The sequence below is a fragment of the Diadema antillarum genome, unplaced genomic scaffold (genome assembly GCF_040938485.1).
Source record: "Diadema antillarum isolate AM-2024a unplaced genomic scaffold, OU_Dant_1.0 seq00000962_RagTag, whole genome shotgun sequence".
Classification (NCBI taxonomy): domain Eukaryota; kingdom Metazoa; phylum Echinodermata; class Echinoidea; order Diadematoida; family Diadematidae; genus Diadema; species Diadema antillarum.
In genome coordinates this window covers 81,271-96,349 of record NW_027271809.1, presented here as the reverse complement: position 1 = coordinate 96,349, position 15,079 = coordinate 81,271, and the positions used below count along the sequence as shown (strand labels likewise).

At 37.4% G+C, this 15,079-nt stretch overlaps 1 protein-coding gene across 1 annotated transcript in view; it reads right to left on the bottom strand.

Moving 5' to 3' along the window:
• LOC139741904 (MAM and LDL-receptor class A domain-containing protein 1-like) overlaps positions 1-15,079 on the bottom strand; it is a 52,197-nt gene that overhangs the window by 2,360 nt on the left and 34,758 nt on the right. The window contains exons 25-35 of the mRNA XM_071652476.1: positions 14,657-14,794; positions 13,958-14,232; positions 12,069-12,159; positions 11,438-11,602; positions 10,058-10,329; positions 8,144-8,234; positions 7,177-7,374; positions 4,829-5,057; positions 3,944-4,002; positions 1,810-1,980; positions 14-288 (exon numbers count right to left, since the gene is read on the bottom strand). Of these exons, the coding sequence (XP_071508577.1) occupies positions 14-288; positions 1,810-1,980; positions 3,944-4,002; positions 4,829-5,057; positions 7,177-7,374; positions 8,144-8,234; positions 10,058-10,329; positions 11,438-11,602; positions 12,069-12,159; positions 13,958-14,232; positions 14,657-14,794 (1,964 nt within the window). The remainder of the gene's footprint in view (positions 1-13; positions 289-1,809; positions 1,981-3,943; positions 4,003-4,828; positions 5,058-7,176; positions 7,375-8,143; positions 8,235-10,057; positions 10,330-11,437; positions 11,603-12,068; positions 12,160-13,957; positions 14,233-14,656; positions 14,795-15,079) is intronic.

Genomic DNA, 15,079 nt, shown 5'->3' with positions numbered 1-15,079 from the left:
GCTAAGGGTTTACCTGAAAGTCAGCTCCACCAGCTATTGTGGTAGGAATATTGACGTTAGCAGGAATCCATTCGTCGCCATGATTACCGCTGACGCTGAACAGCAAGACGTCGATTTCTCGTACAACTGACCGAAGTTTCACTGACAGAGCGCCCGTGTCGTCCCCGTAGGCGTGGTAATAGAATCGGAGGCATAGATCTTCAAAATGACTATTTAACACCGGCGATATTAGGATTGCATCAGTATCAGGGCGTTGTGGGACGGATGACTCAATATACATATAGTGACCTGGAAAAGTGAGACATGGGTTACAAATTGAATTATTCTATGATCGTTGTCGGCAATCATGAGTGGCACTATTCATCAGCTGACCACCGCAGAACATTCGAAAAACACCTATAGTACCGATCAGCGATTATGTGCGTCGAAGCCTAGACTGGGTCCAGTTTTTACGGAATTTTACATTATGGGGTCTATTTATCAAGTCGAGGAAATTACATTCTTTGAGAAAAACCTATTTGAAATAATTATCTATATATTGGAAGCACTAAAAAGTTTATCTAACAAGGAAACATGGGATTACAAATTAAACCATCGATGGATATGACGTACAATCAATTTTACGACATTGATCGCGAATAACGGGAAATTAAATTTGAGCGTGCTCTGCACTTCAATGCAAGGCTACTTCCCCATCGAAGTACAGTATATGAAATGTAATACCGAACAGCGACATTTACTATAGGTATTGAATCATGCAACCTGATAAGTTTTGATGGATCTTAATGCCTGAATGTAAGTCACCTTTCTAATTATTAATTAAAGAGTGTAGTTTCTAACATCTGGAATCATCTGGAATCTAACATCTCCCTGGAATGCTCCGCAAGGAGTGGAGAGTGAGCACTGTCAGTGCTGGTTGGAAATAATGTATCCAGACACCCGGGTTATAATAGTACGTATGCGCTTTGAGCACTCTATAGAGCGGATTTAGCGCAATACAAATTCATATTATTATTATTATTATTATTATTATTATTATTATTATTACTATTATTATTATCATTATTATTATTATTATTATTATTATTATTATTATTATCGTTATCATCTGAATTTGCTAGATCAATATTTATGCGGTTTTAGCTTAAGATACGAAATTCTACATGGAATTACAAATCAGACTTTCTATGAGTAACAAAATGTAGCTGAAGTGAAAATTCACTACGGTATAATAGTTCTTTCTTCTCTTTTTGCTGTATGCTTGGCGGTGCAGCGCAGCTACTGCAGTACGCCGACCACACTAATCATTTTGAATGTCTTGGCATCATTTGCTATTGTAGTCCTGCTATGTTTAATCAGCTTAGAGGCATGTGATACATATTAAAGGCTGTGTTTAAAAGACTAAACCAACCTTAACATACAAAATTGCAAAATGATTCTGTTCTGAGTAGGAACCTTAGTATTAAAAGTTCAGACTTTAATTTCTTATCGATTGATAATTAACGAAGTTACAAAAACACTTAAGTACATGCTCTACTAAAGAAGACACTTATGCACTTTATATCCATGCACATTTCAAGACCTGTGGAAAGTATGTCCAAAAAGTGGCTTTATGTCGTGTTAACGATGTGCTCTCCTTTTCTCAACCCCACTGACCAAAAACTTGAATCAATAGGACACAGCTGCAACCCGCAGCTAGAAAATAGAGGTGGTGGGATTATGCCATGTTTAAGACACAGGAAAACGAGGAAAAGAAAACAGGGAGAATAATACACCCTCATTACAATTGCTTGGCGACATCATCATCACCTTGTGTTGTACCACGGGTGTGGTCAAACCTTGGTCCTGTGTGGTCCGACGGCGTGCTTCCTGAGTGTCTGACCCAGTCAAAGTCAGCATACTGATAGTTGGTGTACCCGCATAACGTACCGTCTTGCTCGAAATCACAGTCCACTCCCCACGGAATGGGCTGCACTGTACCTGTAAAGTTATGATGAGGATGATGATTACGAGAACATTAGTAATGATAAGAGCGATAGTAGTTACATATCAATAGTTATAAAACAATTGAAGTAGTAGTATAGTAACCATGATAATTATGTATAATGACAAGAAGAACATGAATATATCAGTGACCATTAAGATGATAACAATAGTGATATTAGTAAAAACTTGCGTACAGTGATCAAGTAATATGATTATTCATTCCATCAGTATCGCAATCGAATATGACCTTTTCCCATTATAATTGTAAAGTTATACACCGCCACACTCATGGTTATTATGATTCAGGGACAAAGGGTATCTTTTTTGAAATTATTTAATGATATGAGTATGGAAATGCACATAATTGTGAGATAGATTTATGTGTAGGCCAATAGGTAAAGTGATTTCATCGTAGCATATTTAAATGTGCATTTTTTTTTTCGGTTTAACCTTCCTCGATGATTAAAAAGCATTTGCCTTTTGTGTTGCGTGTTCTTGTTATGTAATAAATCCACCAGTTTTGTGTAAACGTTCATTTTGACTGTTTCTGTTGAAAATGGAAAATGAATGAATAAATGTAATAACAATGATAGTAATACTAAGAATAACAACAATAATGACACAATTTATGGTCTTACTCAGTCAGTATAGCCTCTCCAGTGTTAACACTGCTCTTTCAAAGGACTATGCCATTGTAATTACCCTAGCACTGTCGGGTAGCCATATTCTGTACACCTTGGTCAAGAGGGATAAAATGCGCCAAACTTCTCTTCCAAAAGTGAATGCACCCTTTAATATTTGAACCATAGACGTTCTTTTTACATATCTTACACACGGTATACACAACAATGAAAAGAAAAACACCTACAACAACAATAAATCAGTTTATTAAAGGGAAATCCAGTCCAAATACAAGTGGGGTTGATTAGAAAGATTGAAATATCACTAGTTCAACGGTAAAATTTAGATCGAATTCGGGTGAAAAATAAGGAAGTTACGACATTTTGAAGTTTTGCTAAATTTTCTGGAAACATTTCTTGAAGGGTCAATATGAATATGCAAATTACAAAGTGAGCATGTCATACCCTCACAGCTTGCCATATAGTTTGCACATTACATTTTGAAATGTCCAGTTTTTCATTCAAACGCAATTACGCCCCGAGGCTTAGTTCCTGGTATATCTAACTGATGACTATTCTGAAGTTATTCAATCAGGAATAACGTCATGTTTCCTTCTTCATTTACCATGTTGAGAGAAACATTGAATTTTCTTCATTTTTGTTTGCATGATCAATGGAAAATTGTGAGATTATGACATGTTATCTCACCCATTTGTATATTCATGGCCACTGTAAAAGAACTGTTTTGCAAAAATTAGCAAAACTTCAAAATGTCAGAACTTCCTTATTTTTCATCCGATTTCAGTCACATTTTTACCATCGAACTACTAAGTTTTACTTTTTTTAATCAGACTAACTTATATTTGGACTGGATTTCCCCTTTAATGTATCAAGCTAGAGATCGAAGATGTAACTACAAAGTTAACCATAACCATAACCTCAAATGTTTCAAGATTATGTTCTATATGTTTTGTGCTAATCAAGTTTTTAATGATCCTCCTCACATTCTAATCTTCATTTTGACGTTTTGAGATGATATCTCGACCTGCATGAATTGCACATTCTCTTTCAATGAAGAATTTTTCTTGTTTTTACTTGGAAGAAATCCTAATCACGGAACTTTACTAGTTAAAGTTATCAATGGTTACTTCACGATGCATAACTTAAAAAAAGAACAAGGCAATCAACTAATCAACTGATGCGTTTAACTGAGGAAACGACTGTAAATCACAGGGATTAGAAACGATCTATACGAACTTGTGCCCTCTCTGACCATTGAATCTGAAGGACACTTTTTATTCCAATTGAGAAATAAATCTATTAAGGCTTTTACGTACCTGTTTCACATCTCCCGGAGAGAAGTTTAATGTCGTCTACAGCGATCTCTGACGAGAACCTGGACCGTCCACATATTCCTTCAAGCAAGATCTATATACATATATATATATATATATATATATATATATATATCCACACGATCAACCGTATCCGATCATAACGCCGACACAGGAACAGCAAAAGGCAATGACCAAAAAAAAAAAAAAAAAAAAAAAAAAAAAAAAAAAACATGGGTCGTTTGGTTGCAGGAAGGTGAAAAGTATACCTGAAAACTGGTATCTATAAGCAATAATTAGAGCTAGGAATCAAATTAACGCAGAAATTGTCTAAATCACTTCGACGGGTTGAATTGTAGAAAAACGATTTGTAAATTATGAATTTTTATTTTTTCGGAACTTAAGGTCACAGCTGGGTTTCTGTGAGCAAAAGTCTAATAATGATCCATGGTGTTGACAAGGATAACTAGAGTAATTTGCCATATTTGTATTTTCTCTTGTTCACATTAATTTTTCATCGCCATTGTTCATCGTCAGTTGTTGATACTTTCCTTACTCTGATGGTAGAACCGACAACACGACCTGCAGATTACACATGTCCGAAACTATCAACTTTATCCCCTCCGGCCCTCCTAAAAAAAGCCCACACAAAACAAAGCAAAACAAAAAACCCACCAAAAACACCCAAAACAAAAAATCATTATCCATGCATCAAAAGAAATAATTGTCAATAGCAAATGAAACCCAAAAAAGAGTCAGTTGCATCGGTGCATGTGAATTCGAGGAAGACCCTTGAGTAGTAGAAAGAACTTCACACAACCGGACCTGTTTGACAGCATTACCTGAAAAGATTCTGAAGAAGGCGGTAGTTCCATTTGAACTTCAAACCACATCTGTCCCTTGTCGCCGTACACAAAAGTGTTCGCATCCAAGCTGCGGGTGGCGCCCCAAGGACGAGTGTAGATGTTAAGGAAGTCCACTCTGTAACCGTACATGTATGCATAGAGCGAAAGGCAGCGGGTTTGGCCTGATGCCGCGAGAAGCGGGGATATCATGATGGCATTGTCCTCCAACTCTGCTCCGAGGAAGGGCATGGGATCAAAAACCAGGTAGTACCCTATAGAATACAGACGAGAATAAGAAGATCCATCAGCAACAGAAGTTTCTCTGTCGCTAACTTGCAATCTCTTCTGGTTGCTCAAAATATAATTTCATGTTTCCTAATGCAGGATAAAGCGAGTAGTTAATAAGCCTTGTTTGTGTACAAGTCTACCACGCTTTTCCTCGACATTGTCTCTTGTGCGCTGATTTTATAGTTGTCGACTCGCGACCTGTTTCGTGCAGTTCACGGGAGAAGTAGAGACAACAAAAAAAGAAGAAATAAAAAAAAATAAAAGAAAAGGGGTACTTTCTCTCTTCCGATTTATTCTCGGGAAATTGCGTGTATCCTTCTAGTCCTTTCTCAAAAACAGAAACCACGACAGGAATCGCTGAGATCATAAACCAGAGAAACTGCGTGGAGTGGAAGAGCATAAAGCGACATCCCAATATGCACTCATGTCTAATTTGAACTGCTTGCTCTCTGCATATGTGGACACCGATGAGTATAGACTGTAACTGTCAGCAGAACACTTTCATGACTTTGCTTGCCCTCCATAGGGCTCACACCTGCATTCAAAATAAAATGGAATGTCCCGGACCCCTTCACGAATTCGTACCAAAGATGCAAAAATAAATGAAGAAAAATATTAATTACAAATCATTGATGCAGTTTGGCATAAAACTGAATAGCTGCAGATGTTGAGTATGCATTCCTCTACAAACTGCATTTTGGTTTAAAGATAACAGCTTTTCTCATGGAATTTGAAGGGACTATATTTCATTGGGTGCGTGTACGGAAAAATAGGTGATTTTTTTTTTTTAGTGAAAAGAGCTCGTAGTCTGGCTTTGCGGACCATTAGACAGAGTTTGAGCCGAAGAACCTGCCTTGGAAATTAGATGGATGACAGGGTATAGCTCACTTATCCAGGTAAGTGAATATGAAACACCTCATTTCTTCCAGCTATTTTACAGAATAATTTTCTGAAATTTGAATTCTAACACACGTCTCTATGGGGAATTATTTACCCGTGTGAGCCCTATAGAGAATGCACGCAATGTATACACAAGTCAATTGGAAGTATTCATCCCATACAAACTCTGCTGGTTTATGATGATCTATTCCGTCAAATCAGTCCCTCCCCTCCCCTCCCCCCTCCTTTCTCCTTACCCCTCTACCCTCTACCCCCCCCCCCCCAACTCCGCTCAACTACAATTTGTTTTCTTATTAGGCTCTTGTGGTACTACAGCTGTAGATCTTGGTAGAAACTAGTCATCAGTATCACACAATTTTGAATGATTGTGTCATTTTAATGTATTTCTTTGTTTGGGCTACCATTGAAACAGCTCAAAATACATCAAGTTAATCTGTTTGATAAATAAAAGTGTTTTACAGTACTTTGTAGACAATAAGGTTATGATGACACCCCCTTAATCAATGACAACTACCTGCATCTACGTATTCATCTTATGAAAAACTAATCAAAATTGCAAGATTTATTTTTGAAAAAAAAAAAAACTCCAAAGGGCATCATTTTCAAGTGTCTCTTTGAGAAGCTTTAAAACCCTTGAATGTGCAATTTCCCATATGATGTAGGGGCAAATATCATCAAAAACACATTTATGATGTTAAAAAGTGAAATAAGAAATATGACCTCCACTATAGGGCTCACACCTGTAAATAAAATGGAATGTCCCAGACCCCTTCACAAATTCGTACCAAAGATACCAAAATGAATGAAGAAAAATATTAATTAAAAATCATTAATGCAGTTTGGCATAAAACTGAATAGCTGCAGATGTTGAGTATAAATTCCTCTACAAACTGCATTTCGGTTTGAAGATAAAAAAAGAACTCGTAGTCTGGCTTTGCGGAACCTTGGACCGAGTTTGAGCCGAAGAATCTGTCTTGGAAATTTGATGGATGACAGGATATAGCCTACTTATCCAGGTTAGTGAAGATGAAACACCTCATTTCTCCCAGCTATTTCACAGAATTTTTTGAAATTTGAATTTTTAACACACGTCTCTATGGGGAATTATTTACCCGCATGAGCCCTAAACAATATCTCGGATCCTTACTTACAGACATGGCTACGTGGAATAGAAGAAAAAGAGAGAGAGAGAGCTTGTCTTGCCTGCAGCCGTCCCCAGCGTGTGGTCGGTTTCCGGTCCCGTGAAGATTGACGTACTCGACCCTGTTCCCTTGGCCCTAGACCAATCTAGGTCATCATCATCTTTCATGTTCGTGTAGCCACAATAGTCCTTCTCAAAATCACATGAAATATCGTTGACTGCTGGAGGTTTGGTAGTTGGAGGGGGCGCTAATGTAGTGACTGCAAGGATGACAACGGTGAGAATGTATAATCACTTTACGGTATTTGCTTCGAACAATTCTGTGTCTAATCTTTCATGGAAATTTATTCATTAAAGTGTCCTTATGCTCCAAAACTATCGATATCTCAATGACTTATTTCTTAGTAATAATGTATATGATTGTAAATGCAATTTAAATACGATTCATACTGATGTCATTACAAAAACATCTCGTTTGTGTTCATACACAATATTAACATTAAGTTTTGGTCAGTACTCTTTATTCACAGATTCCATCCTTGAAAAAAGGAACCTATCATTGCTTATCGTTACTTACATAGTTCATCAGCTAATGTGGGAAGAATCTCGTGCTCATAAAAGATTATTAAGAAATGGAAGGAAACGAATATAAATATGTTTTTATTCAAACAGAAGGAGCAGACCTGCGAGGCGACGATTGGTCTTTGGTCGAGTTTTCACACTCCAAATTGTGATACGCGTACTTGTTTTCAAGCTCTATTTTCACACCCCTATCTAAATTACATTATCTGTACAGTGGCCGTAGGTCCTTATTCCCTACCAAGGGAATACCGATGTCATTCCAATGTTATAGGCTTATTGACATAATTTGCCAAGTACAGAAGGTTTTGTGTCTAATTCTCGTCATCAGCACCACTTTCTAGAAATAAAAAGAAAGATAGCTTCGTTTACATGAAAACTTTAAATGCAGCTATAATCCATACATGAACTGCGTATGAGTAGGAAACCTTTTTAATCTTGTCAACTTACAGAGTGGGCAGTCTTGACCCTCATACAGCATGACGTCATCAATTGCGATATCGTCCCTGACGTCATCCCCTGGTGACCCTTCGAAAACAACCTAAAACAATGGGATGAATACGAGAGAACATTATGATTACTATAGTATCTTAACAATAATAATGATGATAATAATAATAATAATAATAATAACAATAATAATAATGATAAGGTCTTATTTATCCAGGGTAGCCTCTTCAGTGTTAACACTGCTCTACCAGAGGGCCCTGCCATTATTATTACCCCAGCGTTGCCAGGTACACATTTAGACACCTGGGTCGAGAGGGACACGGTGGATAAAAACATCTTGTCCAAGGACTTAAGCACTGGGCGGGACTCGAACTCGGGTCCTCCGATTGGGAGGCGGGAGTCTTATCCACTATGCCACAGCGCCCCCGCTATGTCATTGTAGACGGACGAGTAAAGCTCTTTCCTTCATAAACATGTCGTTATCAAAGCAAACAGCTTCATCCATTCACGAGTAATTTCAGTGATAAGCTGGATAGATACATAGATAGAAACAAAGTAAGTATATTAATATATATATATATATATATACACATACATTTCCAACGAAATTTATGAACGAATTTACAAATATATAGATGATATATAGCTATTGATACATATATGATAAATATGAAGTTGGTATCTAAACGGTGCCTTTTTACTTTATACAAACAAAATTGGCAAAGCAATAGTAAAGATCGAAGTGATGAAACGAATATCTGCATAGATACTTATGATGCATGCATTCATACATATAGGCCTACCTTATAGGAGAACTATACTGAATGGTGAAAGTAATGGTAACATTAACAGAAACAAAAGTTATGACGATAGTAACAATTACTGTAATCATGATGATAGCAAAGATATAAAAGACGGTATTGACAATCAAAAATTTTATTGCACTTCCTAGCGCTGAAATTCACTGCAGAAAAATATAGTCAATTTCGAAGGGTAGCCTAGCCTATTCATTATAAATTTGCACGTACTTGCTGGAACACGTACAGGTACATAGACCCTACATACTAGACCTTTGCCAATATGTTTAATTTGGAGCAACTGTAGATCAGTCTGGCACAAGAACCCATTGCTGTCCATATACAATACACTCTCGATGCATTGGGACTTTCGGAGATTATACATCCCACAAACAAAGCGTTTACTTTTTTTTCAATTTTAATTTCAGAGTTTATATCATTTTGGAAAAACATTTATTTTACTTCCTTTGATAACAGAGAATAAGGTCAAAAATGAAATACGAATAAGGACATTGTATACTGAAAAGACTATACAATATTTGAGGAACTTCTTAAGTGAAATGTTTATGTTCTTTTCGAAAAATGGAATAAAATTTTAATTGAATTTGAGTTATAGTAATTATACAATGTAGTAAAAAAAGAAACAGAAGTGATCGAAGTAAATTACAGGTATAATCTTCCGTAAAGTGCAAATAATGGAAGGACCCATTAAAAAGACAAGACAGAGCTTTAAAATGTGGGCCCCTCTGGAAGAGAGCATCAATGGAAAGATTAATTCTGGCGTCTTCAAAATATCTTTTACATAATATATATACGTACAACAGGCAGCAACTCGGCTACTTTGCAACTGCTTTTATTACAATAACAATTACTCCTACTACTTCTGCTACCATACCAACTTCTACGCACAACTCAACGTTTTAGGTCGATAGCAGGCTGCTACTTGTGAACGCAGTCAAAGAGTCGAATATTGATCAATTAATTATACGATATCGCCAATATTTTTGTGAACACGAAAGAAACTATAATTATAGAGTAGACGTGCCCTTGTAAAACTGACATTGATGTAGTCGACCATGTGTATCTATTCCTAACCCTTTAGCAATGATTTACGTACCTTAACGTTGCCACTGTTTGCCGGAATATTAAAGTTGGTGTAATGCCAGTAGTTCCCCTGGTTCGACGACTTCGTCCAGACCCGGTTGTTCCCCGGCGGTGTCCCACCATCGGGCATGATGTAGACATTCAGTGTCTCGACATCGTCACCAAACATGTGATACCAAAATACAACGCACGATGATTTCGCGTTTGAGTTTACCACTGGAGAAATCAGACGAGCCTTGTCGGCCGAGTTTAGGGCAAACGTACTGCTAATGAAGACAAAGAACCCTAGTAACAGACGCAAAAGAAGATAATAAAATGAGAGCAGTAGGTTAGCAGACTCTGCTACATCATGGACTTGCTTGGAAAAAGTATTGATGATTCCAAAAGTTTCCATGCGCTCGCAACCACACACAAGCACACACACAAATCGACCAACATCAAATATATTTTTATGATTACGAATGGTATATGGATGTGTGTAAAGATATGAATGAATAAATCAAATAATAGTATGCATATATTCATAGTCTTTTCTATTATGCAAGCAAACTATTCCGTCTCAACGATTGCTTTGAAATTATTGTTTAAAAAAAAAATTCATCAAGATAAATGTTGTGCCATTATTGTCAGTGATTCATATTTAGTCACTGTTACACTTGTAAATCACAATCTTGAATCGTAACCATTTAGAACAATTTCAGTGATAGATTGTTTTACAGTCACATTGAACAGTTTCGAAAAAAAAAACTTTTGCTTTGCACATCAGGCTTGAATTTGTATAGGGCTCTTCTGTTACTTATTCTATCTATCTACATTGTGCAATCTCTGAAAGAAAAATAAATTGACTGAAATATTGTTTGATAAGTAAGATTTCCCAAGCATTCTTTCGTGCAAACCTCTTGGCACCTGAATCAAGTGCAAGTGTCTGCAAGTGCGTGCGTGTGTGGGTGTGGAAGGGGTAATATGAATGGGTGTGTGTTTGAGTTTTCTGCTCTGACATCTTTCCATGAATATTCAACAGATGTCTTTACCTTCATGATTACAGGCTTGTGTTAACAAAATAGCTTAATGTGATAGACAAAACTTTGGGTAACGGATGTCATTTTATGTAATGTTTAGTGATGATGGTCAAGTTTCCTTTTTTCAGATATATGATTTGGTGTATATTCTATTCATTACTCGATGATATCATTGTTAATGTTTGTATGAAAACAAAATGGACTGCTCTGAATTGATTTCGGTCAAGTACTTTGCGTCAATCTCTATGTTATCATACATCAGTTATTGTCAGCAACGTCGAAGTGATTCATATTATATGTTCATCTTTCGACGTCGTCTATGTGGATTTTTACATGATGATTGTGATTTTGGTTGGCGATTTTTGTCTTTATACCCAACTCGTCTCCCCTCGTATGGTCGACGGATGGACCGGTGAAAGTATCCCTGGTTCCCCGATTCCTCCAAGACCAGTCAAAATTATCCGTTTTATCCTGCTCATAGTGACAGAGAGTTGCCTGCTCGAAGTCGCAGGATACACTCGCGACGTCATCCACGATATCTTGTAAAAGGGTTGACAAAAATAAAACAATAACAACATAAGATCTGGATTGTATCAATTGGAAATCGACACAAATTTGATATGGGACATTTTTCTCTTTGCAATGTGCACACGTTGACTAGGGGTGGCATTCTGCGTTATCACCGTAACGACCTTAAAGAATATGTTTAAGAGCCAGAAACCATCTTTTATCGAGGATATGAAGGAACATGGACCTGGACCTAAACATCCCTTTTCCCAAAGTACAATAAGTAACACAAGACATTCATGAATATAGATGTATATTAGTCTAAAAACTGGAGTTGGAAAATTACTGATTACAATATTTCAATGGATATGTCAATGTGTCATTTCATGACTGTTCATCAGAGGGAAAAGAACAAGAGTGAAATCAGTTGAATTTTCCAAACTGGAACACCTTGTCAACAAATTAGAATTACTGAAAATTGGGACGTTCATTGCTTACGATGTCCGGGACAGCCGTAGCTGGTGATCACGATGTCATCCAACGCGATGTCACTGGTATAACTCTGTCCCCTCATCGCCTCGAAATACAGCTGTACGGTTAAAAAAAACCCCACACAATTGCATAACTAGAACTGTCGCTATGGCAACTGGTATGCATCCGCCATTATGCGTGATTCTCTAGTGCATGTCTTGACAACGTGAGACCACAGCTTAACATAATTAGCAATAAACTGAATTATTTGTTTGTCACAAATGCGTTGAGCGTTTACTTTCATTGAATCAGGTTTCATTTGGACGGATGGCTAAATTGGTCAAGAGAGGAGGCCGGGTATGTGAGCATTTTTACTTGACCTTTGGCCCTTTACCTTTGACCTCATGGACCACATTTTTTTAATAATTACTAATTGGTAACATAAGTTTTCATGAAAACACTTTTCAAGATATTTTCGAGATATGGGACAAATTCGAAAATTTGAAAATTTCCCATGACCGTTGACCTTAAGGCAAAATCTTTCTTTACAGAAGCATTGTGCAGTAATGCATGGACAGTTTATATTATACATAGTTTTATTAAAGTTGATGCATTGAGTAATTTCCACTGTCTACTGTGTCTCTACTATCTACTAGGCTTCATGCTGATACCTTTGAGCCATTTCCGAGATATGGGGAACAAAATGTAAAATTCTATCACTATTGTGACCGTGCATCACAAAACGAACAAAGAGTCGATCCCCTTGATTTTACGTGAGGCAGGGTCACAATTGGTCTTTGACCTTCTAACCCATGACCCAAAACTTTCACAGAAAATCATTATCTGATACACTAAGTTTTAAGAAAATACCTTTAGGCATTGCATAGACATGGAGGAAACTGGGAAATGTTGAGAATTTTACCTTGAACTTTAACTCATAGGTCAAGGTCAGGTGCACACGCTAAAATTTCACATTTTTCTTTACATTTGGAATTGGCTCAAAGTATCCTCATGTATTGAAGGCTTACATATATGCATATTGTGCCTGACAGTGTTTCTCTTGGGACTTTTGGGTAATGGGTCAAAGGTCATTGGTATGGAGGAAACAATGAAATGCTGAGAATTTGCTCTTGACCTTTGACCCCATGACCCCAAATTCCATAGAAAATCACTGCTAGGCCCAATATGCATATGTAAGATTTTTAAATTACATGAGAATAACTTGAGCTACTTCCAAATATGGAGAAAAAAGTGACATTTCAGCATTTGCATTTGACTTATGACATTTGACCTTTGACCACACGGCTCAAAATTATTCCTAGGAAAAAAAAATCTTGTGAAACACTTATATACTACGAGTTTCGAGAAAATGACTTTGCAAACGACCTTGACTTCTAAACTTTGACCTTGAGCAGGAGGGCCTATGATAGGCGCAACTTTGCCAACTCGTACATACATATTATGCCAAGTTTCCTAAGGATACCCAAACAGTCTTTCAAGCTGTTCACACAATTGATTACGGACGGACGAAACGGAGGGAAACAAAATGCGTCCGGCGACACTTCGTGGCGGTATAGCATAAAAATCACACAAAGGCTGCGTAAACACAGACTTTAAATACTAGACATGTACTTGAGGCAAATGAACTCATTACCATGGTGAGCACAATTTTCTTCGATTGTATTGCTGAGACTTTTGTCTCTAAGCGTCCAGACCAGAGGATTTGTTGTGCACAATGTTTTGGATGGGGGGGGGGGGGGGGGGGGGGGGCGGGGGTGTTAGAAGTGAAGGGAGAGGAAAAACTTATCTATAACCAGTATCAAAACATATTCGAATTGAGGAACGTATACACGTATTCATCAATCTACATGAATGTACATGTTGATTATGGCAAGAATAAATAGATTGGTATTCACATTAAAATCCTTTGGTGTCTTAATCTCTGCTTCCGCACCCCTCCAGATATCCCCTCTGTTTCCGCTGATCCACCAAATGGGATCGCCCAGTTGCGTTGAGCTCTCGTTGCGCAAGAAGACACTTAATTCGCCTGTCGCCTCTCCGTACATGTGATAGAAGAAGACCACGCAAAAGTTGTCCTTGTCGTTGTCTTGGACACCGCGAAAGAGCGGAGTGATGATGCGCGCTTTTATATCGGCAATCAGTCCAGTCGCTTCGATGTAAACGTAATAGCCTGCAAAGATTCAATATCTTTAGAATCTATCCCATCTCATGGTGTTTGTACAGTATGTCATCGACATTGTAAGTGAGCTGGTAAGTGTTAACCGATCTTATTTGTACAGGACTGTAGAATAAAATATCTAACCAAATATAGGTTTACTGGTATTTTCTCGTTTTACCAGCCCCGACAACTTATGAGAAAATGTATTTAAAGTAAATAGTGTGTAATTGAATAATCTTCATACCATGTTATATAGAAATTTGTGTAGAGGATTTTTTTTTTTGCACTTACAACCTGTACTTAGTTGCATACTAAAAAATTAATGATGATGTTACCTTAGCATTATACGTAGGCCTACAGTTACACCTACAAATAAGATTATCATGACGCAGTTTGAGATTACAGGAATCTCAAATGATTCTGAAATGACGTCCACCTGTTCCGGTGGTGTGATCAGTGGTGGGGCCTGTGTCCAGCGAGCTTGTCGAGCCCTTCTGCCGGACGAAGTTAAAGTCGTCCTGGGTATCCTGCGTTATGCCGCACCAGCCGCTTTCGAAGTCGCACTGGAAGGAGTCTGAAACGGAAAGTTGTGTTAGACTTGGCATTGTGACATGATAACGGTGATAACAATGATGATAACGATAATAATAAATGATAATAATAATAATGTTAATAATGATGATAATGATAATGATAAGAAGAAGAAGAATATCCTAGGGGGTAGCTAGTAACTGATCATTGGGAATCAGTGGGAATGCTGGGGGATGATTGTTCCAATCATTGTGGGATTCATTTAACAGTACATTATAATCATATCTATTGTTGTGTGAAAATTATTTGCTTTAGAATGGTCTCATAT